The sequence below is a fragment of the Neovison vison genome, chromosome 6 (genome assembly GCF_020171115.1).
Source record: "Neovison vison isolate M4711 chromosome 6, ASM_NN_V1, whole genome shotgun sequence".
Classification (NCBI taxonomy): domain Eukaryota; kingdom Metazoa; phylum Chordata; class Mammalia; order Carnivora; family Mustelidae; genus Neogale; species Neogale vison.
Genome location: NC_058096.1, coordinates 158,626,364 through 158,651,930, shown reverse-complemented (window position 1 = coordinate 158,651,930; position 25,567 = coordinate 158,626,364). Strand labels below are relative to the sequence as shown.

Sequence of the window (25,567 nt, the reverse complement as noted above, 5' to 3'; positions counted from 1 at the left end):
CCAACAAGGTTTCTGGCCAGAGTAACTGGAAAAGTGGAGTTGCCATCAAGCGAAATGGGAAAACTGCAGGTCGAATAGGTTCTGGGGTAGGTGCTGAAGGGAAAAGAACGCTAATTCAGTTTGAGACATGTTTGAAGTTTGAAATGTTTATCTGGCAGCCAAGTAGAAAAATATCAAGAAGTCAGGTGTGTAAGTAGATTTGGAATTTGAGGGGCTTTTCTAGGTAGAAGATAAAAATATTGGGGTTGTAGGCATGTAAATAGTATGTGAAGGGATAGCGTGGGATGATATGACCAAGGGAGTAGGTACAGACAGAAAAGAAAAGAGGACCAAGGACTTGGCCTAGGTAAACCTTAAAATCTTAAAAAGTTGGGTTAAAGGGGAAGAACCAACAAGACACCAGGAAAAAGTGCCTAGTATAAGCCAAGAAGATACACCGTCTTATAACCCAAGAAAGAAAATTTTAGAGAATGATCAACCTTATCAAATCCTGCTATCGGTAGATCAGTTATGGGATGAAATCCAACTACTGGATTTAGCTAGATGTTGGTGTCTGGTAACACAGAGAGCCGTTTACTGGTGAGAGAGAGTTTCTAATGTTTCCTCATTAAGTGTCAGACATACTCATTTCAGATGTGCATCCTTTATTATATTATAGAATATCATATCCTTCTATCCCACCTTCACTAAGAGCTTAAATCAGAATGAGAAATCTATTTCTATGAGTAATTAGATTAATGGCTATTTCTAATAATAAACTAGACTACATGTAATGGAATATTCAGCCATAAAAAGGAATGAGATACTGATACATGTGGGTAAACCTCAGAACCAAACTATGTGAAAGAACCCAGATACAAAGGTCACAGATTGATGAGCTATTTATATGAAATAGCAAGAATAGGCAAATCCATAAAGACACAAAGCAGTTGGATGGTTTCTAGAAGCTGGGGGAGGGAAGAGTGAGACATAATTGCTTAATGGATATGGGATTTCCTTTATGGGTGATGAAAATGTTTCAGAATTAGATAAAGGTGGTGGTCACACAATATTACAAATGTACAAAATGCCACTGAATTTTTCACTCCACGGTGGTCAATTTCATGTTATGTGAATTATACCTCAACTTAAAAAATACTGGGAAAAAGAAAAAGCTGTGTATGGCCCACTGGCCAAATTTAGCCCATGCCCTATTTCGAGCCAGGAATAGAAATGGTTTTTATTTTTTAATTGTTAAAAGAAAATCTAGAGAAGAATATTTCATAACACATGAAAATTATATGAATTTTAGTTTCAGTGTGTCTAGATAGAGTTTTATGGAGACATAGCCATGCTCGTTTGATTACTTATTATTTGTGTCTACTTCATGCTACAACAGTGGAATAAATGCAGTAGAAACTGTAAGGCTTGCAAAGTCTAAAATATGTGTTATATGCAAACAGTGAATCATGCAACACTACATCAAAAACTAATGATGTACTGTATGGTGACTAACATAACACAATTTTTTAAAATGTACTCTCTTGCCCTTTATAGAGACACTTTTCAGGCTCCTAGTCTAATTCCTCAGGAAGAAAAAACAAAAACAAAAACCAAAAACAACAACAACAGCAAAACTCCTTTATGACCAAGTTTTTCTTGGAGGACAAGTTTTCTTCCAGAGAAATGCTCCATTTTGCTACTAGAATCTCCAGATTCTTGAAATATAAAGTGTTTTTCAAAGACGGAATTGGGAGTTATCTGTCTTCCTCCTGGTAATTATGCCTTCACTTGATTAGCTTGTAAGCTACAATTTTAAAAGACTACACTAGATGACAGGAAAGCATTTCTAATGCTGTGGTGGATGTCGTAAAAATGTCATTGGTGGCATGCTCAGCATGGGCGAGATTCTTATCAGAGAGTAAGGCCAGAAGAGTAATTCTGTCCTGAAAGGGTTAACTCCAGAGGAGGCTAAGCAGCATGGTCCTCCCCTGCACTCAGCTGCTTTTTTTCTCCCCTGCAAAGTGGCAGATAAGTCAAGGGAAGACCACACCCATGTCAATGGAACTGACATTCTCAGTTCTGACAGCTTCTCTCCACAATCCCTGCCAGGGCTTCCCAAATCCTAGTCAAATCTGAAACGTGAAGCTTAACATCTCAGTGGCCCATCTTTCTAGAGTGTGGATGAAAGCGTCTACCCATTCTTTTTGTCTTGCTTTGCTTGGGGGATGTTTGTTTGTTTATTGGTTTGTTTTAATATTCTCTCCTCAATCTCAAACTTCTTCCAGTATAGCCCTTTTATACAGATCCTCCAGGATATATGTGGCCCTTGAATGCAGAGATGCTCCAGATGAAGGCCCAGTTTTGCACTGCAGACCTTCTCCCAGAAAGCTGAGGGATCAATGTCATGCAGCTGACAGTCCACCTGGGCTTTAACCATTAGTTCTAATTCCCGTTGGCCACGGCTGCTAAAACTTCCATCAGCTTGGTCTTCATCAGGTGTTAGAAGTCCTTAAATGGTTAGCTTATTGAGTTAATACATTAAAAAAAATCATTATATATTATTGTATTTAAATGTTTATTAGTTAAATAAATCAGTAACATAGTTAATAAGTAAGTATGAATCTTATTTATAAAAGATCACTGGAATGAATTCTTCTATAAATAATACATTTCTTTAGTATTTGATGCCATAATCGTGTTTCAAGGGTATTTGAGGTAAACCTTTACAGAGCAAGGGTCACTTGGTTAATTTCTAAACTGAGTGTGGAGATTTGGGTGTAGTACACACAGGACAGGAGAATGTAGTTGGTGCTGTAGCAGAGTCATGCCTCATCAAATCCTGAGTTTGGAATATCCAGCTCAGCCTTAAGGAATCTGGAAATCATGACCACAGGGAAAACCGTCATTTAGAGCTGCAGGTAATGCACATTTAGCCCTGTGACCATCTACTTTTGCATGTTGAGTTGTGCTTCTTAAAAAGAAGGCTCTTGCTTTTTCCACTTGGTGTTCGCGACACCCTTTCTCAGATGGAGAGACTGAGGTCCGAGGACAGGTGCCCGTCCAAGGTCTCAGACCTAAAGACTAAGATCTAAGTTTTTTGATACCTTAAATCCAGCTTCTTCTACCTCGCCATAGTACATTTATTACGTGTGTATATATATACACACATATCCAGATCAAACATAAAAATAGAAGACAATTTATGCATGGAAGTCATAATAAGTTGTAGAACAACTGTCCTGCTTTGGTACTTTTGTCTTCTTACGTTTGTATTTCTCCACCTTGCCTCCACTCCTCCTTTTTAAAAAGAATCAACCAGGATGAGAACATTTATGACATCAGTGTCATTTTCAAAACAGAAACAAGTCCCCAGATAAGTGCATAGGAAAACTAGAAACATCAGGGTACTCTGATATTGGCTAATGCATTTGCAGCCTTGATTCCTAATGTGTTATTGATCGCATGAGTCATCGCCAGCTTAGTGGGCTTGGCAATATCTGCAATGGGAAATACTCCATATTTCCCACACGTTCCTTCTGTGTGAATTCAAGAGCCTGCCCTGAGCTGCAGAGCAGTGGACCCTGTAATCCCTTCTACATATCTGTTACATGGACCCGTACCTCTGCAGTGGCCAGCCCATGCAAAAAATTTCTGTTCACCTCCGTCCACTATGAGAGCCTACCTGTCACCAATCGCAAATGTGATCAGAAGAGGATGTTGGGACAGGAACCAATGCTGACTCAGAATCTCCTCAGGGAAAACTTTGGTATCTAGAAACTCCTTGACCCTTCTCCTCCAAACTTCCAACCCTATCTTCAGTGGCTGTGATAACACACTTGTATTTTTATTCTATGATTATCATAAACAGAGCTTGGAGGACCATGAATGCCTATGGAAATTTTCCCTTTCAGCTTCAATAGGAAAAATGCAGACCAGGCCAGGGTAAAGATCTGCTGATGTGTGGATGTCTGGCAGGAGGCAGTGGGGATGAGGGAAGAGAGCCAAGCTTCCAAGTTGTATAGACCTGGACCCTCATCCCGTCTCTGTCCTCACTTGCTATGTATCCCTGAGCTTCAGAGATAGTACCATCTGTACTGTATTTAAACTACTCTTGTGTCCTACTGTGGCAAAAAGCAAAAACAATGAATACTCTTATGCTGAAAATAAATAAATTTAAAAAATAAATTTAAAAAAAAAGCAAATGAAAATGAAGCTGTTGGCGCCTGGGTGGCTCAGTGGGTTAAAGCCTCTGCCTTCGGCTTGGGTCATGATCCCAGCGTCCTGGGATTGAGCCCTGCATCAGGCTCTCTGCTTGGCAGGGAGCCTGCTTCCCTTCCTCTCTCTCTCTCTGCCTGCTTGTGATCTCTGTCTGTCAAATAAATAAAGAAAATCTCTTAAAAAAAAATAACAACGAGAGAACAAAAATCTTTACCTCACAGTACTGTGTGGATAAAAACAGGGGGAAAATCACAGTATTGAGTTCACAGCTAGTGAATCACATATTCAACCCAACTCAACGTTAGTCCATTCTTTGCCATTGAAATTATTGATTACCCCCGCCTTCTTCAATTAAAATGATGCCTTGCATACAACAGGTAACAAGTATTAATAAAATGAAGAAACATCCAGGAAACTGCCCAAGAGTGCACAAGAGCACGATAATTTTTAGTTCCTTCCTGCTGCCTTTCCTTCCAGAAGGATCAGGATGAGAATTCATTTATGACTTTTAGTACAATGTTCTTCGATCTCAAATACGTGTGTGCAAGTGTGTGTGGGTGTGCACATGCAAGTGTGTGTATGTAAGTGTGTGTGTGTGTGTGTGTGTGTGTGTATTGACCGCCGAACTCCTTCCATCTTAATTATGCTGATTTTTTTCCTCCATTCATTTGTTTTTCTCTCAAGTCACCCTCTGTCCATAGGAGATGAGAAAGGATCCTGTCCAGTGACTCTGTTTGGCTTAGCTGGTTTCACGTGGCCTCACAGTCTTAAAGATCATCTCCATACCATGACTTGACATCAAAAAGAAGTAACATGTGAAAGTCACAGAAACACTTCCCATGTCCTGCATGTATTACTTTTGATTCCAGGGAACCATGGCTGAAGTTAGGCCTATGCACTCCTACAATCAGGCAGGTTTAGGTATGGAGGGGCTGGCCTTTCTGAGTTATAGGTATGAGATGAAAGCAAGGATGGAAATCTGAAGCTTCTCTCTCAGGACAACAGAGCACTCACAGACACTGTTGTAGGTCACCTAAGAGGTGTCATGGGAGCTCATGCCAGAAGGAGGACTCAGAGGCCCATGTAAGCTGTTAGCTGCGAGGTGTCCACAAGGCAAATGACATAAGTCAAGGGGCACGGCTCATAGGATTCCAGTGCAGATAGTTTTCAACATCTGCAGAACAATAGCAGAGACAGAGACAGTGGTTCCCAGAATCAGCTTTCGGTCAGGCAAGCAGTATCTGGCCTGGATCGTATGGCCACGAGGACCTGGGGAGTTCTGAGTCCCAGCAAACCAGGATTAGTCACATTGGAACGTGGATATGAAAAGTTAGACCCAGCCGGGTGGGGGCTCATACAATGCAGATCTGCAGGTAGTTTAGAATCCAGTAGTCACACAAGCCTCCAGGATTTGGGTCCACAAGGAGAAATCTGTCTCTTTGCATAGAATGAGGGGGGTGGACCCCCAGCATTGGACCCTTATTCTCCATGTTATTTTCCTGGTTAAGGGGTCTTGATTGTAAACCCCTGGTATATCCTGTTTTATTTTTAAGAGATATAATATGAAATGTGACTAAGAGTTAAGCAATGCTTAAATGGCCAAATGTTATCAGAATGATTCTTGCCAACTCTTTTATAGATATATATATAATTAATGTTATTTAAAGAAAAAAATGTAACCTGCCATCCAGTGTTGTTAATTAACCATTCGTATTGAGAAAACCCTTTTTATATTTCTCCCAATATCTATATAGAGACTCCTTTATTCACAAGAGCTTCAACACTTGGTTCCTCTAGGGAACAGCTTACTTATCCATAATGGTAGACCCAACCATGCTCATAAAAGAGCCCAATGACAGGAAGTTAGTCATTGTTGTCCTGGCTTGCACTGATCCATTCCAAACTCCATCTGAGTATCATAACTAACATTCTTAACAAATTTCCACTATAATTCATAGAACTATCTTAGTTTATCCCAGAAGTTCAAGCCCCAGGGAATAACTGATCGTTACATGATAAGCCAGCTCCCTATTTTCCCTGTATTTCCATATACCACAAACCATATCAATCCAAGGGGCTGATAGGACCCAGCTTCCAGCAGCTTCACTTCCATTTGCTTTTTGCCACAGTAGGACAAGTAGTTTAAATACAGTACAGATGGTACTGAAAATACTTCATTGGAAACTTTCTCATCATACAACTAGGACACTTCTGAAAGGTAGCTGCTTTCATCCTCTGCAGTTGTTTCTTTGGCATTTATTTCAATATGTCTAAATGCTGTACTTACTCTTTGTTGATTAATGAAATATTTATTGACTTCTCGCTGCCACCCTCCAGCACCCCCTGTTTGTTCTCTGCCTCACTCTCACCTTCCCATCCCACAAGAGTTACATTCAGCACAATCTTTGCTCTCCTTTGTTCTCATCTTCCCAAGTAGTTTTGTCACAACTTTGTGTGAACTTGATAGTCTGTGTATACACTATTGTGACTATTGCTAGCTTCTGATTCAAATATTGTATTAGGATTACATTTCTATTCTTACACAGCTTTTATATTTCCTCAAGCAGAAATCACCTTTTTAATTCTCTTGACTTTTTATGCATCTATAATTTTTTTCAAATGTTTCTATCAGGTGCCATATCTATTACAGCATCCAAACCTGAAAAGCATCAATAAACTTCTAAGTTCCATTTTCCCCCCAAGGATATGGCCTTACTTCAGGTAAATTATCATTTACCTTCCCTCTGTGTCAGTTCCTCTGTTGTGCACTAGATCCAACAATTTCCTCTTCCTTGACTTATTCCCTGATCTCTCTGAGGCACATTTTTCATTAGTGTTCTGAGAAATGGTGTATGGAAAGCAAATATTTGGAGTCCTTGAATATGTGTCTGTTCTGCCTACATAATTGTTACGAATTTGCCTGGGTATAAAATTCTAGGTTGGAAAGTCTTTTCTCTCAGAATTTTGAAATTCCACAATTTTTGACGGTCCCTGATCTCCCCATTTCCAAATTGCTATTGGGAACTCTGTCTCCCCCTTTTCTGTGAAATTCCTTGCCCTTCCTCCAGTTGCTTTCTATCTTCTGAACTCTCTTCTATGCTTGCCACTCTTCCTGGTAACCTTGTTATTTGGGGGTTATGTTACTTTTTATTATTTGACTGACATTTTAATGGGCTTTGGTATGAATAAATGGGACTCTCTTGTGGCCAGTCCACCATGTTTACTCAGAATCTAGTGACATCTTTATGTTTCCAAGTATTTAAATCCATGCAATCCCCTTTGCATGTATTTTGACACTATTACTGTTAGCAACCCTGGGAGGACATAGAAGCATTGCCATTTGAGGAGGAGACAGCTGAGGCTCTGGGAATGTTAGTACCATTCATAAGTTTAAGGGGCCAGCATGAGACAGATTCTAATTTAAAACCATGTTTTTCACTCTGAGGCATAAGGGTCACATTCAGTGATACCTTTGTGATGGAGGTCACTAGTAATGGACCAGACAGTAGCTTTCCCATATCCTGCTACAGTAAACTAACACCATTGAGTGATGTGAATTATCCCTTTGAACTATTCTCTGAACCACAGAATACAGGCTTTCCTCTTCAGTCACACTTGTGCTATTCCACTGTAGAAATTGGAACACCTAAAACCAAATTATTGCTGGTGATCTGACTCATTCAAATAGTGGAGCATATTAGAACAGACAAGGAAAAGTGAAATTACAGTGTTCAGATCTGAAGGAAAATATACCTTAATACATAATAGTGCTATTTCAGAGTCCAGCACACAATGAAATAACTCTTCTTTGAAGCTTTTACTTACATTCTCTCATAGGGCACAAATAGCATTCTCTAATTTGAAAACAAAAAAATGAGTGATTGTTTTCAAAGTCCAGTGTTTAAAAGGCATTGCAATAACCACTCTCCAAAAAAGGAAAAGAACCTTTCCAATTAGTATTTATGAACAAGCAAACATACCCAGTAATTTATGGTTTGTTTATATGTCACTTTGCCTTTCTGTGGTTGTAAGAGCAGACACAATTTATGTTAAATGATACCTTCTTGAGGGCAGTTTTCAGGTAACACCTCCTGAAGGGTTTGTGGATCTTTGTCTAGACAAGAGTTTGCCCGTGGCTTTTCCCAGCTGAATATCTGGTTCTTGTACTCTCCTTTTTTTTTTTTATTATCTAATTATCCCCTTTCATATCTTCATGTACCTTACTCCCAATAAAGGGAGGAAGTTTTGGGGTCAAGCAGAGGAAAAATGATACTAGGCAGGACCCCGACCTGGTACTTCAAACTTCTCATCTGTAGAATAAAATCATGCCTACATTTGATCTTCAAGTCCTCTCTGCTCTGGAATGCTGCTTCTACACCATCAATGAATCAACTCCACTTAATTATCTCAGTTGGTCACTCCTGTTTGAGTACATGTGTGACTGTGAGAGAATTTGTTGGTTAATGTATTTAGCACATATTATTGGACATCATGCTCAGAGCTAGGTACACAGTGACAGATGAACAAACATGGCCCTTAGCCTCATTGGGTTCACAGTCCAGGAGGAAAGACATATAAAAACAAACTCTTGAATGAGTAATTGTGATAAATGCTGTGAAAAAAACAACAGAAAGCTGCAAGAAAGATTAATTTTAAAGAAAAAAATATAATTTAGACAGGAAAGGAGAAATGTGGCCAAGAAAGCTTGATGGGAGGAATGACAAGAGACCCAAAAGATGAGGACCGACCAGCCAGGTGAGGAGTGATGTAGACAACATTCCGAACATTTAGGGCTACATGTCTGAAAAACCCTGAGGAATTAAAGAGCTCATGCCTTCAGGGAACTCGCAGAAGGCCAGGTGGCTAGAGCATAGCGAACAAGTGGGTTGGCCAAAGATAGGAGCAAGTATGGGCTCCCACCAAATCATACAAAGCCTCCCCACCATGCTGAGAATATTGTATAATGCCAGAAAGGCAGGGAGAACCTACTGAAAACTGTTTACACAAGAGAGGGAAGTGACTCAAGTCATGTTTAAATGATTGTTCTGTTTCCTGTGCATGCATTGGAGGAAGACAAACACAGATAAACTAGTTCAGTTAGGAATTAGTCTGGACAAGGGCCAATGGTGGTTTGGATGGTGGAGAGGAGGGTGGTTTTCACATATTATCCTCATTTTGCTTCTGTAGTCAGCTGTGTTTGTAGCGGGGGCTATCTGTGGCCTCATGTCTCCAAGCATATGTATGAATTAATGCATGTGAGATATTGGGAGTCCCATTGCCTGTCCAGCAGTGTTCTTGGTCAGCATTCTTCATATGGGTATAGCCATAGCTGTGTGTCCCGCAGACTCCAGGGGATATAAGCCAAGCTTTTAAAATAATCTCCTTGAAGCTTCTCTAAGTAGGACTGAGTAGAGACGGTCCCACCCTTGTCGTTGTGTGGGAGGAGCAAGATGAAAGGAGTAGGACCTCAGCAGTTCCACAAGGAAACACTCTCCCGTATCCTCTTTTCTCACTTTTCTAATGTGCTTCATGTGCTTGGTCATCTAAGATCTATAAACTCCCATTTTGGCAGCCCATGTTTGAGGGTGTGTGAGGAACCTACCAACTCACTAGCTCTGTCTTGCATGTCTTGTCTTGGGCCTAATGGAGACAAAACATCCCACCCTGACATCGTCACGTAACCTCCCTCTAACTGCTCTGCATAACATGAATGCAGGTGGCCAGCACCCTCCACACCTTTGAGGCCATCCGGGCCCTCCCTTGTGTCTGTCCCCCAACACTGCTGCCTTGAGCCTCACTTCTGCAGCATAGGCTCCAAGGGACCTCTCTCTTCTGTCTCCTTTCTTCCCAACCTGTCACAGCACCCTCTCCCGGGAGGCTGGATGATTCCCTGAAACAGTGTTCTCATGGCCTGCTCCTCACTGACCCTGCTCCTCTTCCACCAGCCAGGAGGCGGTGTTGGACCCAGTCCTCCATTCCCACTTTAAGTACCATCAGCCTGTCTCTCACAGAGACTGTGCCATTCCCCCTTTATTGGCCATTTTCCTGAGCATCTGTCCAACTGCTCATACTCTGTGACAGAAACTCGGGTAAAAATGGGCAAAACTGCAGCACTTGCACTCCTTGGCAAGACTTACAGAGGAGCGGAAATGGGTGGCCTCTGTGATGGAGCAAGAAAGTAGCATTTGCTAGCTTGAAATGAGTGAATGGTTACATGGAGGAGACTGAGATTTTCTGAAGTCATGAAAAGGAAATGAGTGGAAGGAAACCAGAGCTGTACCTGAAGTGGTACCAGATGTGGGAGAAGGTCAAAGAATCTACCATAAGATCTTGTCCATTTCAAAAGCATCATGCAGCTTCAGTGTGTGAGAAAAGGAGAATTACCTGGGTCTGGGGATTAATCCCTCTTTCAGGGACTTATTGCTAGCCACCAGGTGAAGGCAGGCTGTCTCCTAACCAAAGCTCACGCATGTCTGACAGGAGCAAACGCTAAGCATGGGCTGCGCTGCAAGGCCTGTAAGATGAGTCTCCACCACAAGTGCATGGATGGCCTAGCACCCCAGCGGTGCATGGGCAAGCTGGTAAGGGCCGGCGCCAGGACTGAGCCCAGATCTCCCTGCCTATCCGAGCTCCTTCACCCTCATAGCCAGACACTAGAGAGGCAGCCCCCAAGTCCCTGGCCTACCAACCGGGCTTCCTTGTTGGCCTAATGACAAAGCAGAGGAGCAGCTTTATCATCCTGAAAGACAAATGTTCCCCATGTAAAAAGGCTCTGTGTCCTTAACAAGATGACTGACTTGTCCCGGGCTGGAACTTCTCCAGCGTTAGCACTGCAAGGCCCACATCCTGGGACTGTCCATGTTTTGAAGTTAAAAGTGAGGCATCCCTGGAACCCTCTCTTCCCAGAAAAATGAGGGTGGCTGGTCACCTCAGTTTAAATTGGCTCAGCGGACGTCAAGAGAGGGAGAGAGATTAACCACCACCCTAAAAATGGAGCGAGTAATAAAAATCAATGTACCACTTTAAGAGATCATGGCGGCCAAGCCAAGGAAGATCAGATGGCCGCGGCCCATTCTAGGCTGGTCTTAGCATCTTGGGAGCATGGGCTTCAGTACTGGGGCAACATGTGGAAAAAAAGGAACCCAGAGCATTTTTGAGGGTATTGATACTAGGATGGCCAAAGAACTGTCAAGGGGACCAAGAATGTCTAGCCTAGAGACACTTGGACTGTGACAGCTGCCTTCAAAATAATTTAAGACCTGTCATACAAAAGAGGAATTATCTCCTGTCCTATGGCTCCAGGGAAAAGACCTAGGATCAGTAGATACCAAGTCTTAACAAAGAGATAAGGTTACCAAAGACCTGCCTCCTTGGTTAGTGAGAGCCCCTCCCACCCACACCTCAGAAATGGCAGTGTTCAAAAAAGGAGGATACCACTTGCCAGGAACAAGGGCAAGGATTCGGGAATTCCAGTAGGGGCTGGGCCACAAACTTCCCTTCCAGCGCTGGGATATAGTAAGTCAGGGTTCTTAGAGATTTCGTCTCCTATCTTTGATTGGCAGTGTCATCTTCTCTAAAACCCCTGCCTTACTTGTTCCCCTCCTTCTCTTCCAATGGTGATTCCCATAAACCAAGGCAAAGACTATGAATGAGAGATCAGGAAAGCATGCTCGAGTCTAGAACACAAGACAAATGACTCTGGGGTGCCACATATACAAGATCCTTTGGGCCTTCCTCTGAGGTCTGCTTCCCCTGGCCCAGGTCTTTTATTATTTTAATAAGCCTTAATCGTGAAGTGCTATGAAATAATGCATGCCAGTGCATTTGTATTGTGGGAGATAATGGGGAGCCTAGACACAAGGGAGGCTGCTAAGGTTTGCCGAAGAAGGAGAGGCAGGAAAAGGAAGGGCAGGGTTGGGGCTTGCTTTCTGGGTGGAGTGTAACTTGCTTATTGCCACCTGTACCTCCTGCCCTATCCCCCAACCAGGGATAAATTCAAGGACAAGTCAGCATATTCAAGGGCGACAGAGGGGTGCCCCCTGGAAAAATCAGCTGGTATGATTCTCAGAGCTCTTGTGTGGTTTTCTCCATCACCTCTGTGACATTAAGCCTTTCTCTTTCTCATTCTTTCTCTAGCCAAAGGGGTTTCGGCGATACTACAGCTCCCCCTTGCTCATTCATGAACAGTTTGGATGCATTAAAGAAGTTATGCCCATCGGTGAGTTGGGACGCTGATGAGTTGAGTTGGTTTTAGGCAGCAGTGTCAGCCTTAATAGCTGTTACTCTTCTCTCTTGGGACTGCAGACCCAAAGGGCTATGTTTGTGCATCTGTCTGGTGGCTGATTGCGCTATGATTGTTTGCTTTGCTGGAGAGGATATTTAAGGAGGAGCAAATTCTCTCCCCGATGAAGCTTGAAAAACACCCAAGTCCCAAAGGCTGCTGATATGCTATTCCACCCATCAGCAGCATGGCAGAGTGGGAAGAACGTAGAGCCTAGCATCCCACACACCTGGCTCGGAGCCCAGCTTCCCCGCTGACCCACTAACTGTGTGTCTGGACAAGTTACTCAGCCTGTCAGACCCTACAAGTGAAGAAAAGCAAAAGGTGCTTTTCCTAATTGTTGCAAAAAAACAAACAAACAAGCAAAAACCATAAATTATAGACCAATGCTTGGAAGGAACTCTGAATATCAGTTTTTCTTTAATGAAGGACCAAAAAATATCTTATATTTATAGATATTTCTGGCTTCAGTTTATTCTTTAACAATATCTTTCAGTTTATTTCTATTTTTTTTTCCCTCTGTCTGTGAGAATCTCTATGTCTTTTTGCCTTTGGAGGGGGACAAGTTTTAAACTTAGAAAGCTTTTAAACAGAAATTCACAAGACCTGGTAATGTCAAATTCCTTCAAAAACACTTGCCTCCTACAACAAACTTTAAGTCTTGCTCAAGGCTTTGAACCTTGGCGAGTAGAACCTCACACTAGGGGAAATAAAGCTGGTGTCCAGTAATAAGCTTGATATTGGAGTCCTGAGGCTGGATAACAAAAGAGGAAAACCAATACATCAGGAAGCATCTGGGAGCAGAGAGTTCTGGGTTTAAGTGGTTGGTGCACCGGAAGGACATGGTCAATGGGCACATATTGTGGGGGGCCCATCTGCCCAGTGAGCTTGACCACACAAAGCTCCTTTTTTCCCAGGGGTTACTAGTGAGCCTGTGGCACAGAACCTTCTTCTTAAGTGCTGTTGACCCATAAGGTATGATAAATGCTTGGCTGCCCTCCTTATGGTGAGTGGAGGAAACCCGTCACTCAGACAACCTTTCTTTTCCATTGCAGCCTGTGGCAATAAGGTGGACCCTGTCTATGAGACCCTCCGATTCGGCACCTCCCTGGCCCAGAGGACGAAGAAGGGCAGCTCCGGCAGTGGCTCTGAATCACCTCACAGAACCTCTGTAATTATCCTCTTCCTCCCTCAGTCCACCTGCAGTGCTCTGGGGAGGGCAGACCCCAGGCACAGCAGTGCAAGGGGCCATAAATGTATCATGAGGACAGGTCTTTGAGAGTCAGGCAGCCTCTGAAGGGAAATCCCAGGTGCCTTGGGCCACTTAAGGTTAACTTCCTGTTTGTGGCCAACACCCAGGGATCATTGTACTTTTGTCCTCAAAGACCATGTTCTTGGTTTTATGCACCTCGATTCTCCATGTACTTCACCTCCCTTCCCTCCCACCAATACCCGATGGCATGGCAGTCAACAGAGAGAAAGGTTCACCCAAACAATGGCAGAAGCAGGGAAGTCCCAGCTGTGGCCATTTCTCCTTCCGGCTACATCCCAGTTCAATACAGCTCTTTCTCACATTTTCTCATTCTTTTCTCTCAGAGATAAGGTACTCTTCTTGCTTTTATACAAAAGCTGCCCTCCCCAGAGGCGCTGGACTGGTGACTTAACAGGGTCTGTTTCCAAGGGACACTCACCCTCCCAGACACCTCTCCCACATGTTTTTTGGTCTGAAATGATTACCCATGGCTCTCCTTGACATGCTGTCATCATTCTGTTTCTGGTGGTCCCAACCAGAATTTCTGTAAATGCCCCAGGATGCCACACGACTCTGCTGTTCATGCTGAAGGCCACCATCTGTCCTGCAGAGAAAAGGACCTTCCAGCCAATGTTGCCAACTAGGATGGCTCGCACCCAGTTACTGGTTCCATTGTTGCCGCCCATGTTAAAATGGGATTTCAGGGCAAGGCACAGATGAGCCACCAGGTGGTCTGCCCAGCTGGGTCCTGTCAACATCAAGTGATCAGGGTGGATCATGGGAGAGGGAGGGGTGTGTACTCATCGGAGGGGTTCTTGAGCTGAGTGAAAGCAGCTCCCTCAATGGGTGCAGATCAGTCCACAGGATAACTGAGATTATAGGCTGTAGGCAGGTGTGTAGATCAGGTGGGTGAGTAGGTAGATTTGAAGGTCTTCTGATTGATGCCCCATTATTATCCTAGATGCCACCTTTTTAAAAGATTTTATTTATTTATTTGAGAGAGAGAGATAGCATGAGCAGGGGGGAGAGAGAGGCAGACTCCCTGATGAGTAGGGAGCCTAGCGTGGGCCTCTTGTTCCCAGGACCCTGAGATCATGACCTGAGCTGAAGGCAGAAGCTTAACTGACTGAGCCACCCAGATGCCCCCAGAGGCCATTTTACATTCACCAAAAGCCCTGTTCTTCATGCATCCCACCAACTTCTAAGAAGGAAGAACCAAAACTTGTGGTACACTTATTCCTTGCTGCCCCTAAAAGTGATGTCAGTTTTACTCTCAGTTTGCAGTTAGCAAACATGAATTAAGTGCCTACAGTCCACCAGCATAGAGGACACAGAAGGGGAGCACATGACTTCTTACCCTCCAAATTCACCACTTATTTCAGAAGACCAAAACAATAGAGCGCAAAGCAGATGGTGACAGCATTGTCTGGCACTTTTTAAGGAACATACTTTTATGTCTTGTACTATTTTTATTATGAATCGGAGCATAGCATACACATTATGAGTATTATAATAGCTATGTTATAGGAGCACTGTAGGATTTCAGAGTAAAGAGGGAAACAGTTTCAGTAGACATTGCTCTCAAAGCAGTGCAGGTATAAACTGGGACATTTTAAGGTATCTGATCCTGGTGATCTCCCTGGGAGGCTATACATCAAATTGGCAGTCCTGATGATAATATTGGTTCTGGTGATGTGGGTTGGATGACAGTAAGAGTATAAGTAATTTTCTAGCACAAAGCCTGGCACTCAATAAATGAAATTTGCTGATGTTTTATTTCAATTAAGCATTGAGCCCTTGGCTGGGCTTTCTTTGAATTTGAGTTATGAAGAAGTGAAACAAGGGTGTGATCCATTAGAAAGGTAAATACATTCTCTGAGAAGGACATTTCCCTGGCCATTCCTTACGGGGGCCCATTCTTGGGCTCTGTAAGTGGCTGGACCCGCTCCAGGGTTCCACCCTGCTGTCCTCCTCAACCAGTCTCCTCTCATGTGTCCTCCAGTCGCTCCTTAAGTCAGGGATGTTCCCAGATCTCTACTTTGGTTTGGCCTTCATGTGCTACTGGTTCTTCACGATCATCTCATTCACAGTCCTTTGGTCCAGTCACCATGCCCAAGATGATGACTCCTTAGATACTTCTAGTCCTAACCTCCAGATGGGTCCTAACCTCCAGCAAGTCCATGCCCTAATGGTGCTCCACCGATGATTGGGTCCTCTAACTGAGAACCCAGAAATGTAGGGGCGCCTGGGTGGCTCAGTCATTAGGCATCTGATTTTGGTTCAGGTCACGATCTCAGGGTTCTGGGATCAACCCCTGTATCGGGCTCCCTGCTCAGCAGGAAGCCTGCTTCTTTCTCTCCCACTCCCCCTGCTTGTGTTCCTTCTCTCGCTGTGTCTCTCTCTGTCAAATAAATAAGTAAAATCTTAAAATACAAACAAACTCGGAAATGTGCATCAGAAGTGCCCTTTGTCTCTGCCTGCAGTGCTGGAGGTTTGAATCTCATCATCTCTCACCCAGACTTTTTTTTATTTTTTTTTATTTTTTATAAACATATAATATATTTTTATCCCCAGGGGTACAGGTCTGTGAATTGCCAGGTTTACACACTTCACAGCACTCACCAAAGCACATACCCTCCCCAATGTCCATAACCCCACCCCCCTTCTCCCAACCCCCCTCCCCCCAGCAACCCTCAGTTTGTTTTGTGAGACAAGAGTCACTTGTGGTTTGTCTCCCTCCCTATCCCATCTTGTTTCATTTATTCTTCTCCTGCCCCCTTAAGCCCCCATGTTGCATCACCACTTCCTCATATCAGGGAGAACATATGATAGTTGTCTTTCTCCACTTGACTTATTTCGCTAAGCATGATACGCTCTAGTTCCATCCATGTTGTCGCAAATGGCAAGATTTCATTTCTTTCGATGGCTGCATAGTATTCCATTGTGTATATATACCACATCTTCTTTATCCATTCATCTGTCGATGGACATCTAGGTTCTTTCCATAGTTTGGCTATTGTGGTCACCCAGACTATTTCAAAGGAATAGCTGTGTTCCCCTCTTCCTCTTGAGTCTTCTTTTATCATTACCTCCAGAGTTCTCATCATTTAAAGAAAGACCTTTGCGGTTTTCCAAATCAAAAGTGTGTATTGACTTCTTTATGCCCAAAAGACGACATGTGAACCGTAGCATGGTGTGAGAGGTCTGTCACTGCCCTGAAGATCCACCTTCCCTTGAACACACCAAGCTCTTGGCATCTTTGTACCTTAGGACATGCTGTTCCCCCAACTGATGTTCTTTAAGACCAGCTTGATTTTTACACAAACGAGGAAGAGTTCTCAGACTCCCCCAAGCACAATGGTTGCTCCTCTCACAGGCCTTCAGAAAATCCTTTTCTTACAGGGTAGAGACGATTGCAACATAATTTTCTGTTTTTACCTCTCTTTCCTGTACTAGGTACTGAGTGGCTATACAGCGGGGCCCTGTTCCCTGTTCATCTCATTATACCAGGGTCTAGCACCTCATGCTCAAAAAGTGCTCAAAGAGTGAGGAAAAGTATCAGGGATTCTTAAAGACTGACCTCAGAACCCTCAAAATCGACCTGACCTTTTGATGTTTCTGCCCTCAGTTACATGCACACTTTGTAGCTCTCTGGACTGCCACATTCTGCCCAGTAGCTGGGTCTTGCCCCCATCTTGTTTCTACCTCTACACAGACAACATCTCTTTTGGGTCTGGGTTGGGTTGTCCCTTCTGTGGACACCCACAACAACCAACTCATCAATCATAGTGATTTGTAGATTCCTTGGTATTTTTTCATTTTTGTGTTTCACTTTTCCCTCTCTCCTTTAGTTTACTCCCCAACTAGATGAAGCTGCTCAAACACAAGGACTCTTGGTCCCTTCTTCTCTCTGTTGTTTTACACCAGTGATTCTCAAATGTTGGTGGGGATCTGGATCCATGGAAGGGCTTTGTAAAAACAGAAAGCTCAAGGCCCTGTCCTACTAAGAGTTTGGCATCTGTGTACTTGATTTCCCCTCCGGGTGATTCTGACACCCACCGAAATTTGAGAACCTCTGATCTGTAGAGCATGTCCTTAACCCCACCTACCACATTAGGTCTTCTTCCATAGGAGTGTGAGGAGGGCCATCGTTTCCCCCAGGGCCACACAGAGATGGCTGTCAGCCTGTAGCCATCACCTCTTACAAATCAAGACTTTCTGCCAAAAAGAAAAACAGACTGCTCTGGTCACTTGCCCTGTATGCTGAATGGGCCTTTCTCATGTCGCTGGGGAGAGCTGGTCTATACCCTCATCCCCTCTAGTGCCTACGTCTCCCATGCTTGTCTGAGGCCAGCATTTGTGGAAAGGCCAATGAAAGCCAGCCTGGGCAGGCAAGAACAGAGAGGGGGCTCCCCGGGGATGGCCCTCAGGTACACATCCCGGCAGCAGATAGCTGGCCCTGCATCCAAGGCTGTGGCGACCCTACAATGAGGAGACGTCCTCAGACCCTCCCTGGCAGGCAATGGCCATGTTAGCCTCCATGCTTTGTTCTCACGTAGAAGTAGCAAGAATGTCAGAGAGACAAATTAAGGATGTCCAGTTTGCTTTTCTGTCTGAAACGGTTTTGTTTCTAGCCATGTCTGGCCCCGACAGACCAGTTCTCAGGGCGGAAGACACGGTTTTCTGAATGTCAATAAGATATCCATTCATCACAGTCCATTTAAACTTCCTGACACTGGTTCTATCAGTAAATATTCTCGGAATTGTGATCTGTGAAGGCATTGTTCTCAGGGCTGTGGGGAGACAAACACAAATCAAATTGTCCTTAAATATCTGTCACTTCACTCTTTCCCCAGAGTCCCTATTGCTTCAACGAAGAAAACAGAAACAATTGATTGGTACTTGAAAATGCTTTGGCTTCCTTCCTGCAGGGTCAGATGGTAATGAACTTCAGCCACTTGCCATTCTTGCAGTTTTGTTATGTCCTAAAGCTAACATATTCCCACAGCAAACTCTGCTCCACACATTTATTTTCTTCCAGGGCTGTGGGGCCGTTGGCTTTACATTGTCGGGCAGTCACCACCTGGCTGTTTCTAAATCATTGTTTCTTTTAATGTGTTTTCAAATATTCTGGAATATAAAAGGTTGGATGGCTTTGGGAAGAAACCAAATTCAAAAACTTTCTGGGAGTTGTTTGACCAGTTTGGGAATAATCTTCAGTTTCCTAAGATTAAATTAACATAATAATAGCAACTTTTGTTCAGAAATAGCCAGCTTCAAAGGAGCAGCGTATAAGTGATTTAGAGATCCTGTGACTTTTTTTTCCCTTCTTTCCGATGTATCATGCAAGTGAGAATGGCTGGGGAAAATCTTAAAGCCGGATTATATAAAAAATCAGCCTCTCAAGGGTCGTGCTAAAATGCTCTGAGCTGACTGGGAGGGCTAGAGGGCTGGAAAGGCAAATTTGTTCCTCTAAAATAAGATGTAAGCAAATTGTTTTCAAAATGTGACCCACAGCGCCTTGGTGGCTCAGTCGTTAAACATCTGCCTTCGGCTCAGGTCATGATCCCAGGGTGGTGGGATCAAGCCCCACATTGGGCTCCCTGCTTGGCAGGAAGCCTGCTTCTCCCTCTTTCACTCCCCCTGCTTGTATTCCCTCTCTTGCTGTGTCTCTCTCCATCAAATAAATAAATAAAATCTTTTAAAAAAAAAATGTCATCCTCTTTGGAGGCCCCCTAAATTCCTCTTCCAAAGGGGTGGGGACCAACCAGATGAAAGCCAGGGCATCTGGCCGTTTGATAGATGCAATCAGGAGTGTGCTGATAAATGTTTAACTACCAGCTGGGGCTGGACCCTGATCTGCAGCATTTGCCAATTTCCATGGTGTAAATAGTCCCATCATGCCTGTTTCACTCTCCCAATGTGAAGGCCATCAAGGCTCTCACCAGCCCGCATGAGCCCTTCCAGCACACCGCTGGAAGAAGCTCAGACACATGAGCTCTGAAGAAAGTACCCGAGGTTCAAACCCCAGCTCTGGCACTTAGTGGCCGTGGGACCTCAAGAAGGACTACTGATTTCTCCCTGGGCTCCACATTCGTCACTGAAAATTATGCCTGTCACAGGATTACTGGGAAGAATAAACAGATACATATATGGTACATAAAACAGCACATGATAAATGATCAGGAACCATCAGCCATTTAGAGTAATGATGTTATTTCTGTAACTGAAGCAGAAGAATGGCTGTGGCTTATCCTATTAAAAGAAAAGAAAAGGCAGAGTAAGAATTACGTAAATAATTGTGCAGCCGGGGAAACAACATTTAACTCATACCTAGGTCATGCGCCCCTCGATGCTGCATCTTGTTCTCTATAGTCAATACAAGTCTTCCTCAACTTGTAATGGGGTTACATCCTAATAAACTCATTGTAAGTTCAAACTACCCGGAGTAAAAAATGCGTTTGCTACTGCTGACCTCGAAAACATTGTAGCTCAGCCTGGCCTAACCCAAATGTGCTCAGAACACTTGCATTCCCCTACAGTTGGGCGCAATCATCTAGCAAAAAGCCTATTTGATAACAGTGTTGACTCGCTCATGTTATTGTGACTGAAAGTGACAAACTGTGCTGAAAGTGACAAACAATGACTTCGTGGACGCTGCCTTCGTGATCATGGGACTGACCCAGAGCCCCGGGCGCCGCTCAGCGTCCTCTGGGGATAAACTCCCATGTAACTCCAGCCCGGGAAAAGATCCAAATGCAAAATTCAATGTAGCCTCTACTGATGTATTTTGTAAAGTCAAAAAAATCAAAAAAAAAAAAATCAGAAGGGGCCATCTATATTTATTTATCTTTTTATTGTGTTATGTTAGTCACCATACAATACATCATTAGTTTTCAATGCAAGGTTCCAGTGCTCCATGCAATACGTGCCCTCCTTAATATCCACCAACAGGCTCTCGCCCCCCTCCCCTCTAAAACACTCAGTTTGTTTCTCAGAGTCCACAGTCTCTCATGGTACATATCCCCCTCTGATTTCCCCCAATTCACTTTTCCTTTCCTTTATCTTGTACCAGTTAGAATGGCAAAGATTAACAAGACAGAAAACAACAAATGATGGAGGGGATATGGAAAAGCAAGAACCCTCTTACACCATTGGTGGGAATGCAAGCTGGTGCAGCCACTTTGGAAAGCAGTGTGGAGGTTCCTCAAAAAATTAAAAATAGAGGTACCCTATGACCCATCAATTGCACTACTGGGCATTTACCCTAAAGATACAGATGTAGTGAAAAGAAGGGCCATCTGTACCCCAATGTTTATAGCAGCAATGGCCACAGTCGCCAAACTGTGGAAAGAGCCAAGATGCCCTTCAACAGATGAATGGTTAAAGAGGATATGGTCCATATATCCAATGGGATATTACACAGCCATCAGAAAGGATGAATACCCAACTTTTGCATCAACATGGATGGGACTGGAGGAGATTATGCTGAGGGACCATCTATATTTAAAACTTACCTCTAAAAGAGATCTAGTGTCAGTGAGAATTTGACATGACAGGGTATGGGCATGGATTCTGATTTCTCTCCGTTGTGTGTCCCAGGGCATCTAGTAATTCATTCCACACTCACTGAGTGCCTCCCATGCGCCCCCTGCTGCCCCCTGAGCCTGCAGACAGACACACCGGAAGGGAGCCACCGTCCCCATGAGGGAACACACAGCCTCTCTGAAGTGAGCCAGACCACAGCATGATTGGGTTCCTCAGGCAGTGTCAGGCAAATTCTACCTTAATACTCTACTGACATTGAATTTCTCTGCTCAGTTGGCCCACTGAAAGGGTTTTGCTCATTTCATGTCACTCCCTCTTTTTTCTAAGACTTCAGATCTTGTGGAGGTTCCTGAAGAAGCTGATGGGCCAGGAGGAGGATATGACCCACGGAAACGCAGCAACAGTGGTGAGTGCATGAGCCCGGAAGCAGGCATCGCCCCAGCAGGGATGTGAAAGGCCTTGCCCTGCCCAGTCGCAGCCAGGGAGAGTTGACTTCCAGTTCTTTTCTTTCTGTCCTAGCTCTGGAATTCATTCTGAGCAAATGTACAATATTCTCAAGGGAAACTAGGCCTAATTCCTGGTGGATCTCCCTGATTTGACTGCAAAATTCCGAGTTCTCACCCGCTTATGGACTTGACTACACTGGGGTCTAGGAGTCACTTCTGGACCTTTTTGTTAATATACCATTTCCCTCACTGACCTACATTAGATTAGCAAACCTTTCTGGAAAGAAGCCACTCCCCACTACAGCTGAAGTACCCCAGAGCAGGTGGGTGGTGGTAAGTAGGGGACTCCCACAGGGCTCCTCCCCAGCACAGATAACTGACACTCAAAAACTGATCTGTATGATGGAGCCAAACACTCTTTCCTAATGTTATTTAATTTTCTCATAGCTTAGGCCCTTGCTACGATAATTTCTAGAATTTTTATTGAATGCTAACTACACGCTGTTGCTTGCTAACGTTAAGAAAGAACAGCCTCTTAAACCCGAGCTTAAAGACACAACCAACCCCTTATGGAGAAATCCTGCCAAGCCTCTCTGACATCAGCAACTACTTAACCACACTCATTTATGCAAAAGGTATTTATGAAGTATTTACTATGAGCAGCAAAATGATACGAGTCACTAGGCTGTCCTCAGGTCCGCTCATAACCTAGCCAAGTTGTGGGTTCTGATTCGAATTGCTGACCTGGTCTGAATGTATTCTCCTGGCAGAAGTTATCCCTGCATCGGAAGTGTGGGGATGTGGCACGTTGGATAGATTTTCCACTCAACTGGTCACCTCTGCCCTTCCAGACTGGAAGCAGAAGTTCTGCATTCAGTACCCCAGAGCTGCTTTTGCAGCAACTGTCTTATGAGGCATCTCTTCCATTTCCTTAGCTCTAGTAGTTCATTTATGTGTCTTCTCTAGTTAGGGCAGTGTCTCTGTGATTCCGCATGAGAATCCTCTGTGATTCTCCTTCCTAAATAAGCATCAGTGTTCACCAGGGCCCCCCCCCTTGCCAAGCCCACTCACATCTGCTAGAGCGCACTGCTAGGCAAAGGATTCTTTGGCATCATCTAGGAAAAGCTGCACTTTCGGATCAATGCAAACATTCACTGAGCACTTAGCAGTGCCATTAGATGAATTAGAGTGCTGGCGGCCAGGGGAAACTCACAGCAGGGAGGTAATGCCACAGGGCCCCCCAGCCCATGTCTGTCTAGCCCCACAGATACGTTAACTGAGTTTGGTCAGAATTCGTCAGCATCTGAGCACAAACTTATCAGACATGGGTGTTCAACCAGACCTTCATGTTAACACTTCAAGTGTGGTCATCTGTGCTGTCCTCTGAGTCTGCCTTCTGCCTTCTGCCTGCACCCTTCCCTTCACCCAACTGCTGATGGTCAGCTCATGACTACCTGCAGGGATGCATTTGGTCCTCATCCCCTCCTTGCTCTGGAGGCTGACCACTGGGCTTCCCTCGGTGGACACATGGCCTCAAAGCAGTGACCTTGATCTCTCGGCATCCATCTCTTCATCTCTGAAATGAAGGATGTGATCATACTGAATCCATAAGGTGTTGTTATCATTCAGTGAAATAATGAATGTAAAGGCTCTCCGTACACTGATGACTCTGAAACTTCAGCCCCCTTTGCTGCCTCCAGACGCCTGCCGCCCACTGGACGTAGCGATCTGAATGGGGAGTAGACATCGTGAAGTTAACAGACCCAAACTCAATTCTTGATTTGCTCACCCACCAACCCACCCGCCACAACCTGCTCTTCCCCTATTGTCCCTGCTCAGTAAATAGGAGCTCTGTTCTGTTAGTCAGTCTTACTCCAGGTCAGAACTTTTGGTATCAGATTTGACTCCCCCTTCTTCTCATGTCTTGTAAATCTTACTTTCTGCTCTTCAAAATCATTCCCAGCATGTGCCCACCACTCATCTCCCTGCCTCAGGCATCCTGACCAGCAGTTTTGGTGCTCTTGCTCACCTCTTCCTCAGTAGCTAAAGTCTCTGTTTGCCTTGGAGATTTCTTTATGCAAAAAGTGGTCTTCAGTAAGTTTTTATAATGTGAAGGAGCTATATTAGGGAATCATCGAAGTAAAGCATGTTTCCTTCTAATAAACCCATCATGAGGTCATCAGGTGTCAGAGGCACAACCCAGAGCCTCCCCACTCTCAAATGTGGCCCATGGACAAGCATCCTGGACATCACAAGAGAAGTTCTTAGAAATGAAAAACCTCAGGCCTTTCCAGAACTGCAGAAGCAGTGTTAGCATATTAATCTTATTAAAGTTCAAGAAACAGGATGAGAAGTCATCTAGTCCAACTCCCTCCCTTCCAATACACACAACACATACACACACCCACAGACACATATGTATGGATAAGGAAACTGAGGCACGGAGTAATACACTCAAAGACACAAAGTTGAATATTTGCCATTTCTTCTATGTTAAGAGGCATTTTTAGAGCCTAATTCAAAGAAATCTGTTGAAAGAACTTCACAAGCAATAAACCTCTATAAAGCTTTGGGGATCTATTAACTATTCCTTTGATCAGCAATAGCTTTCTTTACCATGCACCCTCGGAAGCTGGAGGGATTAATTATACAGCAGTTTGCTTCAAAACATGTTCTTGTGATTGGACTTAATCCCCTGTCCACGCAATTTGGGAAACAACGCAGAGAAAACACCCTGCTTTTGTGTCCAGGCTCCCACTGGTCTCCCCACAGTCATGGCATGGAAGGTCCTAGCCTTTCAGAAGTAGCACTTGGCTTCCAGTCACAAGCTGTTCTGCATGACATGTTTCATTTATGTTCTAAAAATTACACAGTGCATACAGGTGTTATTTCTGCCAGCTAGGTGTCAGGTCAAAATCCTTGAGGAAGATTTCCAAAGTCTCCTTGGAAGAGGATACAAGTCATACTCCTTTCTTTCTTACCAAGTGTGCACTCTCTGTTTTCTCTCTCATGAAAGATGCTGGGCTGCTCTGTCTGTTTCTGGTTGTTGTTTTCAACACTATTTGTGGATGCATCAGAAACTTAGAGGGAAGAGTTGTTGGTCTTCATCTTTGGCCAGAAACTCCACTTGAAGCTATGTGGTGAGCAAAGGGAGAAGTAAAAGCTAGGTTGCCTATTGCAGCTTAAAATGCCAAATAATGACGTTATTGGCTGCCTTCAATAATTGCATTTCAGTATGACTCTATGTGATTATAACTTTCCTGGAAGAGAAGCAGAGGGAAAAAGAACATAAGTAAGACAAATTCCTAGAAATATTCTTCAAAAAGAACTTGGTTAATCACATCCACTGGAGAATATTTTGAAGCCCAATGATACCTTACTTTTCACTAAAGCAAAGAAATTTTGCCCAGAAAGGAAAAAGGAAGCTAGGATTTGGAAAATTTGTCCTTGCCTTTAACATGCACTGATTTTATATCTCACATTTTGATTTGTCACCCAGAAAATGAAGCAAATATTTTAATGTATTCTTCAACAGATACCCTAATATCTAGATGTCTCATGTCTAAAGCAAGTAAAGGTCTTTTTAAAAGCATAGAGGACTCTCTTTCCTTAGAGAAGTTTTTTTTCCACTTTAGCACACCTAAAATTGCTGGGAAAAAGAATTAAAAAAAAAAAAAAGCTCCAGTTAATGCATGGCTGAGCTGGAAGCAAAATAAGACAATTCCTTGGGATCTAGAAATGACAATAAAGCATGAATCCAGAGACATAAGCAGGTGAGGGCCATTGTTTATTCTGCACATCACTTGGGCCTCAGATGGGAAGAATAAGCCCCAGGTATGG

General features: G+C 43.7%; 1 protein-coding gene across 1 annotated transcript in view; it reads left to right on the top strand.

The window, feature by feature from the left end:
* The window catches only part of STAC (SH3 and cysteine rich domain), a 146,533-nt gene that overhangs the window by 81,279 nt on the left and 39,687 nt on the right, over positions 1-25,567 (top strand). The window contains exons 3-6 of the mRNA XM_044252731.1: positions 10,681-10,781; positions 12,337-12,418; positions 13,537-13,652; positions 21,609-21,687. Of these exons, the coding sequence (XP_044108666.1) occupies positions 10,681-10,781; positions 12,337-12,418; positions 13,537-13,652; positions 21,609-21,687 (378 nt within the window). The remainder of the gene's footprint in view (positions 1-10,680; positions 10,782-12,336; positions 12,419-13,536; positions 13,653-21,608; positions 21,688-25,567) is intronic.